This window comes from Rattus rattus, chromosome 14 (assembly GCF_011064425.1).
Source record: "Rattus rattus isolate New Zealand chromosome 14, Rrattus_CSIRO_v1, whole genome shotgun sequence".
Taxonomy (NCBI): domain Eukaryota; kingdom Metazoa; phylum Chordata; class Mammalia; order Rodentia; family Muridae; genus Rattus; species Rattus rattus.
In genome coordinates, this window is record NC_046167.1 from 71,639,491 (window position 1) to 71,656,103 (window position 16,613).

General features: G+C 49.3%; 1 protein-coding gene across 1 annotated transcript in view; it reads right to left on the bottom strand.

Annotated features, from left to right (window-relative positions):
- Positions 1–4,760: 4,760 nt before the first annotated feature.
- Sptlc1 (serine palmitoyltransferase long chain base subunit 1) overlaps positions 4,761–16,613 on the bottom strand; it is a 38,989-nt gene continuing 27,136 nt past the window's right edge. Inside the window, exons 9-15 of the mRNA XM_032884491.1 lie at positions 15,890–15,997; positions 14,865–14,960; positions 14,223–14,319; positions 12,848–12,902; positions 10,026–10,143; positions 7,455–7,528; positions 4,761–5,939 (exon numbers count right to left, since the gene is read on the bottom strand). Of these exons, the coding sequence (XP_032740382.1) occupies positions 5,846–5,939; positions 7,455–7,528; positions 10,026–10,143; positions 12,848–12,902; positions 14,223–14,319; positions 14,865–14,960; positions 15,890–15,997 (642 nt within the window). The 3' untranslated portion in view covers positions 4,761–5,845. The remainder of the gene's footprint in view (positions 5,940–7,454; positions 7,529–10,025; positions 10,144–12,847; positions 12,903–14,222; positions 14,320–14,864; positions 14,961–15,889; positions 15,998–16,613) is intronic.

The window sequence follows — 16,613 nt, forward strand, 5'->3', positions numbered from 1 at the left end:
TTCTGACTTCGTGAACTGCCTCTACCTGGGACGCTCTTCCATTTGGGCACACTACAGCAGGCTTTGATCCCCCCTCAGATCCATCTCAAATATTACGCCCCTTCTCTAGAGGATACTGGGCCATCCCTGGTAAGTTGGTCACCCACCCTAGTTTTTATTTATTTTTTGCTCAATTTTTAAAAAATTGTTTACCTTCACTATCCGTGTCCTTTCAGCTTGACCTTAGCTTGCTAGTTGTCCTTTCAAAATGGAATTATGGCCTCGCCAGGAATAGCTTTAGGAGCCTTTGATTTCTGCCCCACAATCTTTGAAATGTGTTCTAACAGCTAGAGACGGCTGCTTGTGTCAGTAGCAGACGTCACAGCGATGTATGGTAACTGACGGGAAGAATCCTCAGTTAAATGCGTTTGGAACTGAGGAGTCTCACCATCCTTGTGAGATAGAAAATTGAGTGTAGACAAACCTTCCAAAGGTTCAAAATCTAAGCGGACTTGGTCTTTCTTCCCTGGTCATCCATTAACAGTTCACAGCGGAGGAGTCATGATGGTTCTGAGGAGAGGTGACTGGTTGGCTGGTCAGTTCTTGGAGGCTGGAGAGACAGCTCAGTGGAGTGCTTGCTGCTCTCGAAGAGGACCAGAGTTCATTCCCAGCTCACACTTCGGACACTCTCCCCTGGCTTCAGACACACAGACACAGACAGACACACAGATATACAAACACACAGACCAAGAGATACAAATACAGACACACACACACACACAGACTGACAAATACAAACACAGACACATGCACACACAAACACACACACTAATATATAGACACATACAAACACATACAAACACACAGACTGACAGATACAAACACAGACACATACACACACACAAAAACACACACTAATATATAGACACATACAGACTGACACACAGACACAGACACACACAGATATACACACAAAAACACACAGACACAGACATAAACACAGATACACACACACAAATCCACACACACACACAAATACACTTACACATAAACACAGGCGCACACAGACACACACATGCACACACACAATCTTAAAGACAGTTACAGCAGTATAGCTCAAGAACATGGAAAAGGGCTCTGAACCTCTCCTCAGTTGCTAATGCTACCTTCAAAGATGTGTGTACACTAGGCAAATACTAATAACTAACGGGCTCATTATAATTATGATAAAAATCGTGCAGAAAACAAAAGCCCAGATAGCTTTACTGCGCTGTGTCACAGAATACTGTTAATTTACTTTTTGGATTGAGACAGTGTCTCATGGAGCACAGCCTAGTCTAGAACTGGCTGTAGAGAGGATGACCTCGAACTGCCTTCACTTCAGAGGAGTCTGGCATTCGTCACATGCTCACTGGAGACCCCCAGACTTCTGCCTACTGTCTGACTGACCCTGAAGGACTCCCCTCAGGCAGAGCAATGATGGGAAACCTGCTTTGCCTATGCTTCAGGTGTGAGTGTATCCAGATCCCTATTGAAACTTCAACCCCAATACAATGGTATTAATAGGTGGGACCTTTAGGAGGTGATGAAGTCTTGGGGTTCATGATGATGATGGAAGGTGTTGCCTCTAGAAAAGAGCTCCGAGGATTCAGCTCCTGGGCTCAGTCCCTCCCTTGGCAGCCTTTGGGCAGCAGACTGCTGTTAGAGAGAGACGGCACCCTCCTTCTGCCCTCTTGGTACCTTGATGTTAACTGGCTGTACTGGCTGGTTTTATGTGTCAACTTGACACACTGGAGTTATCACAGAGAAGGAGCCTCAGTTGTGGAAATGACTTCATGAGACCCAGCTGTAAGGCCTTTTCTCAACTAGTGGTCAAGGCAGGAGGACCCAGCCCATTGTGGGTGGTGCCGTCCCTGGGCTGGTGGTCCTGGGTTCTGTAAGAAAGGCAAGCTGAGCAAGCCAGGGGGAGCAAGCCAGTAAGTAACATCCCTCCATGACTTCTGCATCAGCTCCTGCTTCCTGACCTGCTTTAGTGATGAACAGCAATGTGGAAGTGTAAGCTGAGTAAACCCTTTCCTCCCCAACTTGCTTCTTGGTCATGATGTTTGTGCAGGAATACAAACCCTGACTAAGACACTGGCCAAGCTTCTGTGGTACAGGAGGCTCGTTTCTGTGGTTTATAAATGATGCAACCAAGGCATTTTGTTGGAGAGCAAGAAGAAAGGGCTCCATCTCTCATGCCCACTTGAAGGACACCTCTTGTGTTTATGGGCTGTGGACTGACGGGCAGTTCTTCATCATTTTGTTATATCAAGTCGCTGGCTTTAGGAATCCCTGGCTTCTGAGGAAGGCCTGAGGGGACGTTATGATGACGCTTCTTCCTCTGAGGCCCCAGATGGTCCTCACATGTTGGAAACAGCATCTTGTTGCAGCATCTAAGTGTCTTGTGGGACCATGTTCTTTAAACCCATTGGTCTTAATTTAACATGAATCCTGGGTGTAGAGATGAGGTCTGTGAAAGCCAAATGCCATTAAAGAGTTTTAAGGTCCAGGTCCTACGGCCACTGAAGCTCCCTCACTTACTTCCTAACTAGTGAATGCCAGAGCCTATATTCCAGACAGCACCAAGCTTCCTGCGTCCCTATTACCACTGTTCCCACTGCTTTATTAAGGGGAAAGTGTCTCTGTCATGGGTTGAATGCCTTGTACTGTCTCGTGTGTCTGAAGCCTTGGTCCTTTCGGGCAGTGCTGTCTAAGCTGAGACTCATGGATGTGTGGCCTGGCTGGAGGCAGTGGGTCCTTAGGAGGCCCAGGAGATTGTCGATGCAGTGAAATCTATTGCTACACACCCTGCTTGCCAGCGTCACCTCCTTCCATGGTGTCCTTGCCCTCTGAACGCCAAGGCCAAAATAAACCCTTACTTTCTTAAGTTGCTTCCTGTCAGTTGGTTGTGACTCTGTGATTGGCCCATCTCTTACTGTATCTCACTAAGAGTCATTGTGAGGAGTTGCAGGCTTACTCATATACAGTGCTGGTTGCGTGGTGCGTGCGTGCGTGTCCTGACACTAGAGAGAAGCTGGTGTATGACTGGGGAGCAGTTACTCAGACTTCAGATCTGACAGCCATGCATGGTGTTAAATCTCTCAGAAATGGATGGGGTCTGCTTGGAGCCGATCATGGGGAGTTTGTTTCCTGGGTCCTTGGTATTGGTTTGTGGGTTTTCATTTCTATCGTGAGTTACTGTTTGGTTTGGGGTTTAATTTGTGATTTCATTTCAGTTCTTATTATCACCTGCTCTTCTGTCCGTAACTATTTATTTTCCTTTGACATTTTTACACCTCAGAGAGGTGTACTAAACATGACCACCATGACGTGAAGGAGGGAGCTATTCTGAAGCGTTTCTGTTTTACCAAAATTAGTTAATATGAATATAAAGTGGGTCAGGGAACATCATTAAAGCAACCAGGCAATGGTAATTGGAACAAGGCTCACACAGCAAACACAGGGTGTAGTATGGGAACCCACCACTGTTTCAACACTCCCTGACCCCAGGCTCTCGAGTCTGTTCATCCCGGTGCAGGCTTTATTGCCCTGCCCTTGCCTTTATCTCTTTGATTTCTTATCCGGGACCATTTCCTCCCACACAGAAAGGCTTCCTTGGGACTTACCATGAGGTGACTTGCGAGCCACAGACTCTCTGGGAATGCTCTGATGTTCACTCCATTACTGACAGTTTGGCTGGACAGAGAATTCTTGACAAAATTTTCATTTCAGTACTTTGAATATTTCATCTAAATGTCTTCTTAGCTTCCGCGGCCCCCTCCCGCCCCCTTCCCAGGGAACTTAGCCTTGACCGTTGGTCTTTGGTACGTAATGGCTTTGGTGCTCATAGCGGGCTGACTGTGCTGTATCTAGTATTCTGTTGGCTCTGCTAACTGAAGGTTGTTGAGCTTGAGGTAATCCGACGAGAACTTTTCAGTGTCAGCTCACTGGAAACTAATGTGTGCCAGCGAATGTGATGTCCCCATAAATGACGTGCTCTTTGCTCTCCTGCAGCCTGAGCAGCTGTGAATGCCACCGTGAGACCACGTAGACTTGAGCCTTTTACCAGTCTGTCATGAGGTGGGCCTGGGCTCATGAGACCCCAGTTCCCCCTAAGGATGTAGAAGCAGCTCACAGTCTCCAGGTTTGTCATGGTCGTGCAGGTAACTGCACTCCAACCACTGGTCTACCAGCTTTTCCTTTGGTGTCTTCCAGGGTCTTCCTAGGGGCCACAGCGATCCTGAGGCTTGAACTTCATGTTAGTACTGTGTGGGCCCTTGGTGAAAGCCTTGGGATGTTGTTATGTGAAGCTGGGGGTGGGAGGTGGGCACCAACAGACATGGCAGCCAGCACCTCAGCCACTCTCAGCCTTCTCTCAGCCACTAGAGGAAAGTGCCCTGCCAATCAGCCAAGCTTCTTCCCCAGCTGGTGATCAAACCCCAGACAAGACAGACAAGACAGACAAGAACTCTCCCATGGACATTTGTCTCCCGCCCCTGCTCTAGCACTGCTTATAGTCCGAAGCAGACGGTGTTCAATCAGTAGGAACCGAAGAACTGTGTGACAGTAGATAGTCTTTGGTTGAGCAGGGAGAAGGGACTAAGAAATTAAATTATGTTCTAAAACAAAAGAAAAGCACACAGAAAAAGAATACTGTCTTCGATTTGCCCAAGGTTAGAACGGAGAGAAAGCTGAGCTGAGCAAGCGGCTATCCAAACAGACCCCTCGGAGGAATGCAAGCTCTTGGAGGTTTATTTCATTAAAAACCAAACCAAAACAGACTCATCCCCGTACCCTCACAGCAGCAGCATTCACAAGGCACGTATGAAATAGACACATTAAACATGTCACAGATCATTTAGGAAGATGCCGTCCACTGTTAACACGAATGCACATCCGAAAACGACGGTTACAGGCCCCGTTCCTCTGCCTGTGCAGCGAGAGGGAGTAATGGCCTTCCACGAACACGATCACGGCACATGTCACAAGCCGTTACACCCCTCAGCACGCTCACTAAGGACAGCAGCAGTTTTCAGAGCATTCCTATTTTCTGAGGCATCTGGAATTTATAGAACGAAAGAAGAAAGTTCTCTCTTTTCTCAGCTTAGAAAAGGCCCACAGTTCTATGTTCCTGGACAAGACCACCATGAAAAAGGACACCGGACATATTAAAAAAATACCAAGGATATGATTTATATTTGGGGACCAGAATAATAACCCTCTTCCCAAAACTGACTAGAGAATATATAAAAAATATAAAGTCAATTACACAAAAATAAAATAATGTTTGATTCAGATTATTGCTTAGGGAGCGGTATGACTATTGTTAGTGAAGCTCAGATTAGACACGACAGCATCAGTAACTGGAGCACACAGAGTTCTAGGATCAACATGTTCTATGACATTTTTGACACACAGGAGTTGTCTGCACAGCAGCCACCACTGAGCTCTACCCGAAGGACCTTGGAGGCCACTGTCTATCATCCCACAGTAACTGTGGTGCGTGGAGACTTCCTCTCAGCTGCAAGTCCTTTTGTAAGGAATACGAAGGAGTGCTTATCGAATTGTTCCCACAGGCGGGAGAGGGAGAACGGAAGCTCCAGTTTTAAACAAAGGCGAGTATAAATGACAGAGTGAGGCATCCCGACAGAGCCATGGCACCGCATAAACACTAGTGTTACACTGTCGTCTGCCATCCTCTGGAAGCCTGCTGGGTAAAACCATCCATTCTGGCTGTGGACTCAAGGGCAGCCACGCCCTGGGCAGCTGGAGGTCTGAGTAGTTCCGTCTGCAGGTGACATAGTCGCAAGCACTGGGCAGGAGCCTACAAAAGCACAGCCTGGGCCGCCTCCCTGATGGTGGCTGCAGCCCTCTGCAGCTCTTCGTCTGTCTGCTCCACGGTGACCACAACCCTGATGCTGAGAAGACAAAGCACAGGGACACGGGGTCAAACGCTTGTGCAGCGGACTGTTCCGGCTCTGCAGAAAGCCCTTCTACCTGCTGCTGTTTTCTTCCAGGCGTAGAAGGGAGCAGCTATGGCAGGGATCTGCAGCCTGCAGGCCTAACACACGGTTCTCTGTGGCCATCCCAATTCCCCTTTATCAAGTGCAAGTGTTCTGTTCTAGGAAGCCACTGAGGCGGAAACCAGGCCCTCTCCTAGATCTCCTACTCTAAACAGCCCTGGGCCCAAAGTCAGCACCGCTCGGACTAGGGATCACCAGCGTGCTCCTATTAATAATTCATCTGGGAACACAGATGCCTATTTCAGAAGGTGAAGCAGATGTTTCCAAGTTCTTAGGACTCAGGCTTGATGAGGTAACCCTCCTCCTGTCCTCTGCCAACAGTGGCTTTAAGCACTAGGCATGGTCGCCAAGGACACAGTGAAGGCAGGCACTGGAAGCAGTCAGAACTCAAGGCATCTTGAGCAGCTGATTCTGTGAACTTCCCTAGTTCTGGCATGGCCGTCCGCATGTGAGACCTCAACCCAGCAGGGAGCTCTGTGCCCTAGTTCACCTGTACCTTACACTCTGTGTTCCAGACTGTCCCCGGAGGTGTTCAGCAAATTACAGTGTCTCATCTGCTGAAGATCCTGGTGTCCGCCAGGATTCTCCTGAGCAGAAGCTGCTTGGCCTAGGGTGGGAACACACCCTAACAAACCCTCTACAAATCTAACCCGCTTCGGCCAGTTTCCCACTCTACTCAGCCAGAGCACTATAACACTGGAGCTCAGGACATTAGTCTACAGTGTGGGAAAGTCACGTACAACAACCTAACTTCATACGTCATGCTACTAGACACTACTAGATGACTGTTCTTCCGGGTGTGCTTCCCCATCATGGTGAATCTGCAGGGAACCTATCAGAAGCTGGGAACTGTCTGCACTTGATTCTCCTAGTCAGGGCGTCACCTGTTCTAAGCAGTCTTAACATCATGCCCGTCTTCTCTGTGGCCTCTGACCTAGGGCTATGGTGGCTGAAGTGTTCATGTCTTCTGGTCACAGTGTAGACCCGTTGGGGTCACAGCTGAGTACTTCAACAGCCTATTTCAAGGCCACCCCTCCCCCTTGCTTTGCGGTCCCACTGTAGCTGGTGTCTGCAGGATGATGCAGACCATGAGCACCGTTGGCAAGGTGACCACACCCAGGCTGATCCCTTCTCTTGAGTGTCTCCATAGCACAAGTTACAGTTGGACTCCAGCTGTTACAGCTGCTGAAGAGTCTGTCCCCACAGTTCATTGTTGAGTCACCTAGGAGGACACCCAGTCCTGTGATGCTTCTCAGTTAAAATGGAAAACATCTAGTTGTGCAATGAACCCAGGTGTGTGCTGTACTGTAAGGAAATTCTTATCCTGCAATAACATTTCAAGTTTCCCCAACACGACATATTTAAAGAGTGTAGAGCAGGAAGGTGGCAGTGCACTCTTATCTTACCAACCTTGGAGGAGGAAGGCACTTCTCTTCCTTGTCCAAGTAGCGTGCCTGAGTCAATGCGATGCCCTTATTCATGCACTGCAGAGAGAAAGGGGCTATTAGCAAGCCACTCAGATCACGGTGGACAGATATGCTGTCCTCAAGTCTCTTCATTCATTTAGAGTTCTAGGAGACAAAGCTCATGTGTCCTACTGTACTCTCCAGGCAAACCCTTCTTTGGACTCAGACTTTCCTGTGATGGTGGCTACAGAGCCTATGAGATGTCTGACTGTGGTGGTTTGAGTGAGAACAGTCCCCATAGGCTCATATATTTGAATACTGGCCTCCAGTAGGTGGAACTGTTTGGGAAGGATTAGGAGGTGTGGTCTTCCCAGAGAAGGTATCTCACTGGGGATGGGATTCGAGGTTTCTAATCGTCCTGCTACTCCCAGTGTGCTCTCTGCCTCCTACTTGTGGATCAAGGTGAGAGTTCAGGGCTGTTGCTGCCACGGTGCCTTTTCTCCACTGTCATGGCCTCTGACTCTGAAATGGTAAGTCCAAATCAAACAAGGTTGTCTTTGTCTTGGTGTTTTATCACTGCAACAGGAGAATGGCTAAGACACTGAGCCGTCTCTCCAGCCTGTCTTCTGAGAACGCTTGTGCATGCAGTCTGCCCGCTCACGTCCACTGCTTGCATGTGAGCCCTGCGTCTCTGAACAGCAGTGTTGCTAAGGCAAAAGAGTGGGGCCAAGAGAGAGCACATGTACGGGCGTGAAGATAACTCTTCCCACAGGGCAGTGCAGACCCCCACGGGGGACACAGGCAGTAGGAGGCTCCCTCATGGGCTCCAGCTTCTGTAGAGCTTCTACTGTGCTCACTGTTGTGAGCCTACAGTCCTGTTGGAAACAGCAGACTCAACAGCTGCAGGGATACAATGCATTCAACCTAGCCGTGCTGGCTTGTCCACTGGTTGGTTCTGTGCATCTGTCTTACCTTTTCGAAAACCTCTAACCACAAACCACTTTCATGTCTGTGTATTCTAGGGTAAGACACCGAGGCAGTAAAAGGATGGAGGCTGCTGTGCCCCTTTAAGGAAGGCCGGCAGAGCTGAGCCCGAGAGGACGTGTGATATGTCCTTTTCCAGCCGGTCACGTTAGCCTGACCATCAAACGGTGATAAGGATGTACGCGTGTCTTTAATTATGAATCTTAGATTTGGTAGCCAGTGGTCCCAAGAGGTTCCGTACTGTGCGCTGTGTGCACTGTGCGCTGTGTGCTGTGTGCACTGTGTACTGTGTGCACTGTGTGCGCTGTGTGCATTGTGTACTGTGTGCACTGTGTGCTGTGTGCACTGTGTGCTGTGTACTGTGTGTGCTGTGTACTGTGTGCGCTACTGTGTGCACTGTGTGCTGTGTGCACTGTGTACTGTGTGTGTGTGTGTGTACTGTGTGCGCTGTGTGCTGTGTGCTGTGTGCTGTGTGCACTGTGTAGTGTGTGCACTGTGCGTGTGTGCTGTGTGTACTGTGTAGTGTGCTGTGTGCACTGTGTACTGTGTGCTGTGTGTGTACTGTGTGCACTGTGTGCACTGTGTACACTGTGTGCTGTGTGCTGTGTGCACTGTGTACTGTGTGCTGTGTGCGCTGTGTGTGCTGTGTGCACTGTGTACTGTGTACACTGTGTGCTGTGTGCACTGTGTACTGTGTACTGTGTGCTGTGTGCACTGTGTACACTGTGTGCTGTGTGCACTGTGTACCATGTACAGTACTCCATGCAAGTCAGACATGGCAGGATGAAGGAAACCCAGGCAGCCTATGCAACCACAAGGGGTCTTCACACTGAGTATCACCTGACCAACAGTGTTCTCCAGGCACGCCACGGGGATGAAGGGGACAGGCGCAGACTACTTCAAAGAGCCTGGTGGTACTGCTCAGGGCAGCAGGAGAGTGGAATGAAGGCACAGCGGCTTAACCCTGTGCCAGGTTCTGGGGGAAGGCTGCTAGGCCCCAGGCATGCATGTCCTCAGTGCTGCAGCACACTGCAGCGAGGACTGGGCAAGAGCCTGGAAGAACGGCAGGGTGGCTTCTGAGAGGCAGCTACTGCTGGGAGGATAGGCCAAGCAACTGGCCAGTGAGCTCAGAGTCAACAGTTTAGCAGAAATTAGTAAAATAAGTAATAGCAAAACTCATAAACAGAAATGTAGTCAGGACTAGCAGCCCAAGCCTGCAATTCCAGCACTCAGGATGCTGAGTTAGGATGGCCGTGAGTTGGAAGTCCAGCCTGGGCTAGGTGGTGAATTCCAGGCTAGCCTGGTGACAAAGACTGCAAAGGTGAGTGGGTGAGTGTTCTGCAGGGCTGTTTAGGAGAGGCTGAGCACAGCTATACCCAATGCAGTGGCCAGGGCACAACTTCAGGAGCTAGGCTGACACGGGGAGAAAAGCCCTCAGCCTGCCCTTCAGGTACCCTGTGAGCTCCCGGGGCTGGCTGGGACGGCTGCCGTGAGTGTGTTGAGCAGTAGCTCGTGGCTGCTTTTGTGGTGGGGAGGTATTGGAAAATGAGGTAAGCGAGGGTGGGGGCCAACTGCGTAACCATATACTCACTTGCTCTACGATCTCCTGAAGCAGCTTCATATCTCTCTCCCGAGAGCCCGTGCTCTCTTCCAGCTGGAGGTGAAGCGCTGGGCAAAGGGACTCCCCCACCACTTTTAAACCGGAAACCCTAGAGAGAAAGCACACATGGCATAGGTACACTGCGGGCTCACAGAGATCCCACACAGTGTAACTGTGAGGGCAGGGGCAGGAGCAGGAGCACAGGGCTCATGCTTGCCTAGCGTGCGGAGGCCCAGGGTTCAGTCCTAATGGCAGAGATAAAACACATGAACAGGTAATAGCCATGTCAAGGCCTGCTGCAGGAAAAGCAGAATTGGGGATGCAGGCAGGAACACCCATTGCATGATGGGGGATTCCATCTTGAGAAGCAATGGGCACCTTCCCATCCAGGAAATGCCTGTGAAACTGTTTCTCTGAGCACAGGGAGGAGTTCATGGGATGCTGTGGTGTCTCCTTTCCAGTGTCCCATGGGGATCTGGGCATCCTTGTTGCTTGTCCCTAATGGTCAACCCTTTCATAGCCTCCTCACCTTGGGCTCTTCACCTGGTATACACTTCTCCCGTCCCCAAGAAAGCTGTCCATTGTGAGATCCAGATCATGCAGCCTGTGTGTGTGGTCCCTTGGGACCCACTTACAGCAGGATGTGCACTGCAATTTTCTATCATTTTTCCTGTTTGCTTCCTTCACGTGTACACATGACCATGCTCACCTCCTTCCTTATTACCTGAGTTTTAGAGTGCCATGGAGACATGACATAACAACGCTATAGTCTGACCAACAACACTGTATTCTGACTATCAACAACAGGTTTAAGTGGGGGATTGCTTTGTCTGTGTGATCTACTTTAAATCTTGTGTGGATTAAGATGTTCTTCTACATTTTTTTTTTTTTTTTGGCTGGGACCGGGGCAACTTTGTGTTTCTTGAGCTAAATTGTTTTTCTACATTAACACACAAATGTGCTTTGTCAGAAGGAGACAGATTTCTCTAGGGTAAGGCCCTCTTGACTGTTAGAGACCAAGACACGGGGCAAACTTGAGTTCTTCCCAGGTTCACCTTCACCATCCATTTCAAGGATGCAATCCCCCTTATCTGAAAAAGCCTGGGCTGCCTTCTTCTTTGTTCAGCACCTCATTAAGAGCAGAATGCAAAGGAAGGCACGGTGGTCCCTGACCTGAACACTATCAGACACGCCAGCTGAGCCTGAGGCGGGTCCTGTCGGTTCTGCACCACGGTTACCACTGGCCAAGCATAGAGGGAACAATCAGCTCTCAGGTCTAGAGGAATCAGCTCTAGGGAGGTCAGCAGGAGCAGTGGAAAGGGCGTGAGCAACTCATGAGTAGACCGACTAGCAACAAAGAGCACGGAAAGGAGGGGTCACATGGACGGGATAATAAAGGCATGGAGTGGAGCTACTGTAATGTCCCGGGAAAGGGGAGGGCCAAACGAGACAGAGGACAGGCCTAAAACAGAAAAGGGCAATCAAGGACCTGAGTGTGAGTCCCCAGAACCTATGTGGAAATGCTGGGTTGTGGTGGTGCACGCTGGCCAGGATCCTGTGCTGAGGAGTCTGGAGAAAGGCACAGCCTTCAAGTTTGCCAGCCAAGCCTGCTGGGCAAGTTGGAGGCCAATGAGTCTGTTTCTCAAAACCCAAGACGATGGTAACTATGAAAGCAAGTGGTCCTCCCTATACACAAGCACATATGTGTGCTTGTAAACACACACATCTTCAGGCTGAATTCTGGTGCCACAGAAAATGATCTCACATTGTTCTAGATCTTTCCTTTAGCTCCCTAAGGAGATTCATATACAAGAATTATAAAACAATTTGAGGCTACACCCTAAAGAGTAGAGTACTGAGCAAAGCCTTCTCAGGAGACCAAGATAAAGGCATTTGAAGTCTTAAAAGGAAGTCTACAAGTTAGGAACAGCAGAATGCAAAGACACACACACACACCCCTATGTTGGCAGGAGGAACACTGGCTCAGCTGTCCATGAGAATGCAGGGAGTAACAGCATCAGCCCAGGCTATCCATTAGAGTGGGTGGACAGAGCCAGGAATAGAGGAAAGAAGTTTGGACAGGGCTGGAGACGGTAAGGTAGGACTTGGAGAAAGCTGGAGCACATGCCACCTCAGCTTGGTGCTAGTGGATGTGCAACCTTCCAGTGTGCTGTGCTGTGCTGGAAATTAATAGTACACACAGTGACCCTCCCACCACAAATCATGCAAGAGCCACTCCGCACGCAGGAGACACGGAGCAGCACAGTCTGCCTGTTCTACACAACAGCTGTGGCCACTCACTCACCCACTGTCACTTCCAGCAGTGTCTATCCCCACATCTTACAAGAGAGTCGGAACTTTCACAACTCATGAGACACACATCTCCTCAGGGAGCTAAAGGAAAGATCTAGAACAATGTGGGATCATTTCTTGTGGCACCAAAACTCAGCCTGAAGACTTTCTCTTTTTTTAAAAAAGGGAACAATCATTACTAACTTTAATCCTTTTTCTTTTCTAGGTCCCATTTACTAAGAGTAGTGTGGGAGTAGGACTGTCCTGTACACAGCACAGTGCCGTGAGCTTTCTGACGAGATGAGACTCACCACGCTCACTTGGGTCAGCACAGGGCCCACTATAAGGCCGTGACTTTAAGACATGGCGAACAGCGGGTCTGCTTGTATTCGAAGCTGCGTGCACTGAGATTTTGCTTTTGTGGTTGCTGTGCAGTTGCAGGGCCCAGAGCTCATAAACTCAGGACTGCACTGATGGAGCGTGGTGGAGACCCACGCCCTGTTGCCGAAACCCACACTTACCCTTGTAGGGACTTGTGGATGGTCTGGCACTTTTTCTTTAAAACTGCAAAAATTCCTGCATAGAAAAAGAGTTTGGTGGTGTATTTAAGACATCTGTCGGCACCAGCTTATGATTTCTCTGAGAGCCCAGATCCTAAGACTGAAACGCTGTGGATGCTCTGGGTGTGAACAGACACTCTGCTATGCCCAGCTTGAGGGCCTGGGCTTCACGATGTCACCAACTGGTCCTTCTCACTGGTGCTGCTCGCTCTCAGCAAGCCCAGGGGTGATGGCTTCGGAGACAAACATAGCCCTCGCCCTTACTGAGAGCTACCCAAGCCCAGCCACGACCACTGGGTACACACTTCCTACTCTGATCTTAACACTGGGTACACACTTCCTACTCTGATCTTAACACTGGGTACACACTTCCTACTCTGATCTTAACTTGAAACCAGTAGGCAGCAGAGTAACTTTTTGGGATGTTTTCCGTTTATTCAAGGAAAGCTGGAGACACACCTCTGACTGTGAGGGCCCTCTGCTGGGGACTCAGGAGTGCCAGCTCAGCAAGGCCACTTCTCCTCCTGTCACTTGCACTTCTTCATTACTAGTGTGTCGCGGGGAGGGAGTCACCCAGCACTGACCTTTCGTGGATTTTATGGACTCAGTTCCCTCCTGCTGTGTCTGGGCTCATACAGGCTGCCGTGGTTGCATGGCACGCACCGTAACCTGCAGAGCCATCTCGCCAGCCTCTTTATGGTTTTAAGGGCTGCACCATTACAGTCAAAGGCCATTTGCTAAATTCCCAGTTAACTTTTCACTCTGCCCAGAGTCGTTCGTTGACAAGACAGGCAAGCACTGTTAGTTGATGCCTCAAAGGCTGAAGGGAAGCCAAGGCAGAAAAGGACATCTATCAAAGTTTAGCACACTCATCGGGCTTTCCAAACCATGGCGACCATTACACTTGGGGAAGCACTGAGGCCTGGCACTGGCCCAGGCCCCACCTTTCCTAGCATTGCTACCTGGAGTAGCAGCCAGCTACTCTGGCTCTAGCCCCTAGTTTGGAGGTGAAGCCCTCCACACAGTCCTGGGCAGAGGTGGCTTCTCCACTGCCATCATCTCACGATGCCAGGCATGGGTGAGCCCGCCTATCTGAAATGCTGGGATGGGAATGGTTTGGATCTTCATGTTTCATACTATGTGGCATTTTCATAGATGATAGGTCGAATTTTAAATACTTGTACTCAACAAGTTTGGATATTGTTTTTGTATTAGGACACTTGTTTTCTAAATAACTTGATTTCTAAATACTTGTCTGGTAAATAATTTCCTTGGGCTGGTTCTTCTGGAAAGCCAGATGGTCCACAGCCAAGAGAACCAACTTTACAGACCATACCTGGGTTCTCCTCCATGATGTTGAGGGCCTCAATGGCGGCAGCGGCTAGCAGGGGGGGCAGTGAAGCTGAAAAGCAGTATCCTTGGCCAGAGAGCCGCTAAGGAGAAACAGACGGACATGTTCTCTGTGGAGAGGGACTTTTGGAAGGCACCCAGTCCCCACCGACAGGCCACACCCATTTGAACAGCAAGCAAACTGACTGAACCACCAGGGTGCACAGATAACAAAACTAAGATGCTTTCTCAAGAGTTAAGGACTTCATGTGTCTGTAAACACTTTGCGTTATCCTTTTAAGACGGGCTTTAAGGGGGCTGGAGAGGTGGCTCAGTGGTTAAGGGCACTGACTGCTCTTCCAGAGGTCCTGAGTTCAATTCCCGGCATCCACATGGTGGCTCATAACTATTTGTAATGAGAGCTGAGGCCCTCTTCTGGTGTGTCTGAAGACAGCTACAGTATGTTCATATAAATAAAACAAAACCAAACCCTTTAAAACAACAACCACCAAAAAACCAAAAATCACCCAGGCTTTTAAATAAAACCTATGTAATAAATTATGAGTTAAATCTTGTCTTAGAAGCTGCACTCTGAAGGGATGGTGGGGACGATCATCTGCAATTGTCCTTCATTTCTAAGAGGCATCACCTGATGGTCAACCACGAAAGAGCGGCCACAGCAGAAGCCCCCAACAGAAGCGAGTGCATTCTCCATGTTAGCACTGATAAGGTCGATGTCGTCAATCTGCCAGGAAAACAGAAAGCCAGTCACTCCCAGGCCCGCTCGAGGACCATGGTCTTCCTCACTAAATTTCACGCAGTTACAGCTCACCTAGGCCCCTACACATTTGCTGGTGTCAGCCATTGCTTAACTTCCTGTGGCACCGCACTCTTCTCTGGGGTAGTACGGTGCTCGGTGCACAGAGCTAAGGGGATTTTGTATTTTATCTATCCACTAGGTGACAGCCAGCAAAGCACATTTTGGAGAAAGGCTCCCTGCACCTCCCCACGGTGGCCAGCAAAGCAGCTGTCACCGGCCTGGGCACCAGGAGCACAGCCCAGGGCACTTGGCCACTCTGGCTCTACTTCCCTGAGGGCAAGGAAACGGGTCAATGTTATTCCGACTTTTGGGGCCTTTATAGTAGATTTGCTGAATCCATTCTTGGTGATGTTTTTGACAGCATGCATGTATGTGTCAAAATTATATATCAAATATGACTACACATACTGCAACTTACACAAACACACACACGGCACAACTGTATTATGTACTTCCATAAATATATGTAGAAGGTTAATACTAAAAGCATCTTCGGAAGAACTAGGGGAATCCTCTTTGTTGCTGTTTGGGTGTGGGATCATTTGGCAGCCCAGGAAGATCAGTTTCCCAACTGCTGGGATCACGGGCACCTGTCACTATGCCCTGTACCAAGGCAATTCTTCAGAATCTTAACAAATTAACACAAACCTAGCTGCACCTAGAAGAGACATGGAAAGCCAAGCTACCCTGCTCCCACCCCTGGGAAAAAGAACAAAAATGTCAGAGGGAAGACAGGGTTCCGCTTGACCTGACCAGATCTACCCAGACATCAAGGCCTCCTGAGCTGTCTGGATGGTGAAGTCTTTTCCTTGACAGGCTTCCCACAGGGGAGCTTCCCCAGCGAGAGAACTCACACTGATCCCATAGTGCTCGGTGACTCCTCGCCCATGCTCCCCAAGGACTCCGAACGACAGGCTCTCCTCCAGGAAGATCCTTGCTTTGTATTTATACTTTAACCTCACCTAGGTTTTAAGAGAGCAAACCAAACAAACAAACTTAAAGCCATCACTGTTAGCAGCGTACAGAGTGTCTTTCGGAGAAAAAAAGTTAAACTTATAAAATACTGACAGTTGACCCTCAATATCTATGAATAAAATGTACCTACTTGTACCTACTTGTTAAAATCCGTGACTCTGAGATCAATATCGGCCCTTACGTCCTTCAGAAGCTCATGTGTGTGGGTGGTGAAGGACAAGTGAGCTACCCACCAGAGTGTGCTCCCAGAGAGGAAAGGTCACTGGGTTCTAAGTGTCCTTTGTGCAGCACTACTGTGCACTGTCACGTCATTGTGCCTTTGCTAGTGACTCCATTGCTCACACTGGCCCTGCTAGTGTGCTTTCTAGTACCTTACATGCAGAAAGCTGAGAGATGCCTTCTAGGAAAATGTACATTGGAGAAATTCCCTTCAGCATCACTTGTGAGGCTGTGCGCAGGAGTGCAGTGGGAATGAATCAACGGTTTGCGCTGACAGAGTCACACGCGAGCCCCAGCAACAGCCACCCTTCCCTCTGTGCCTGTGCACAGCCCCTTTACGGGATGAAGAACAGCAAATGCTACAACTGTTCTGTTCGTCTCTGA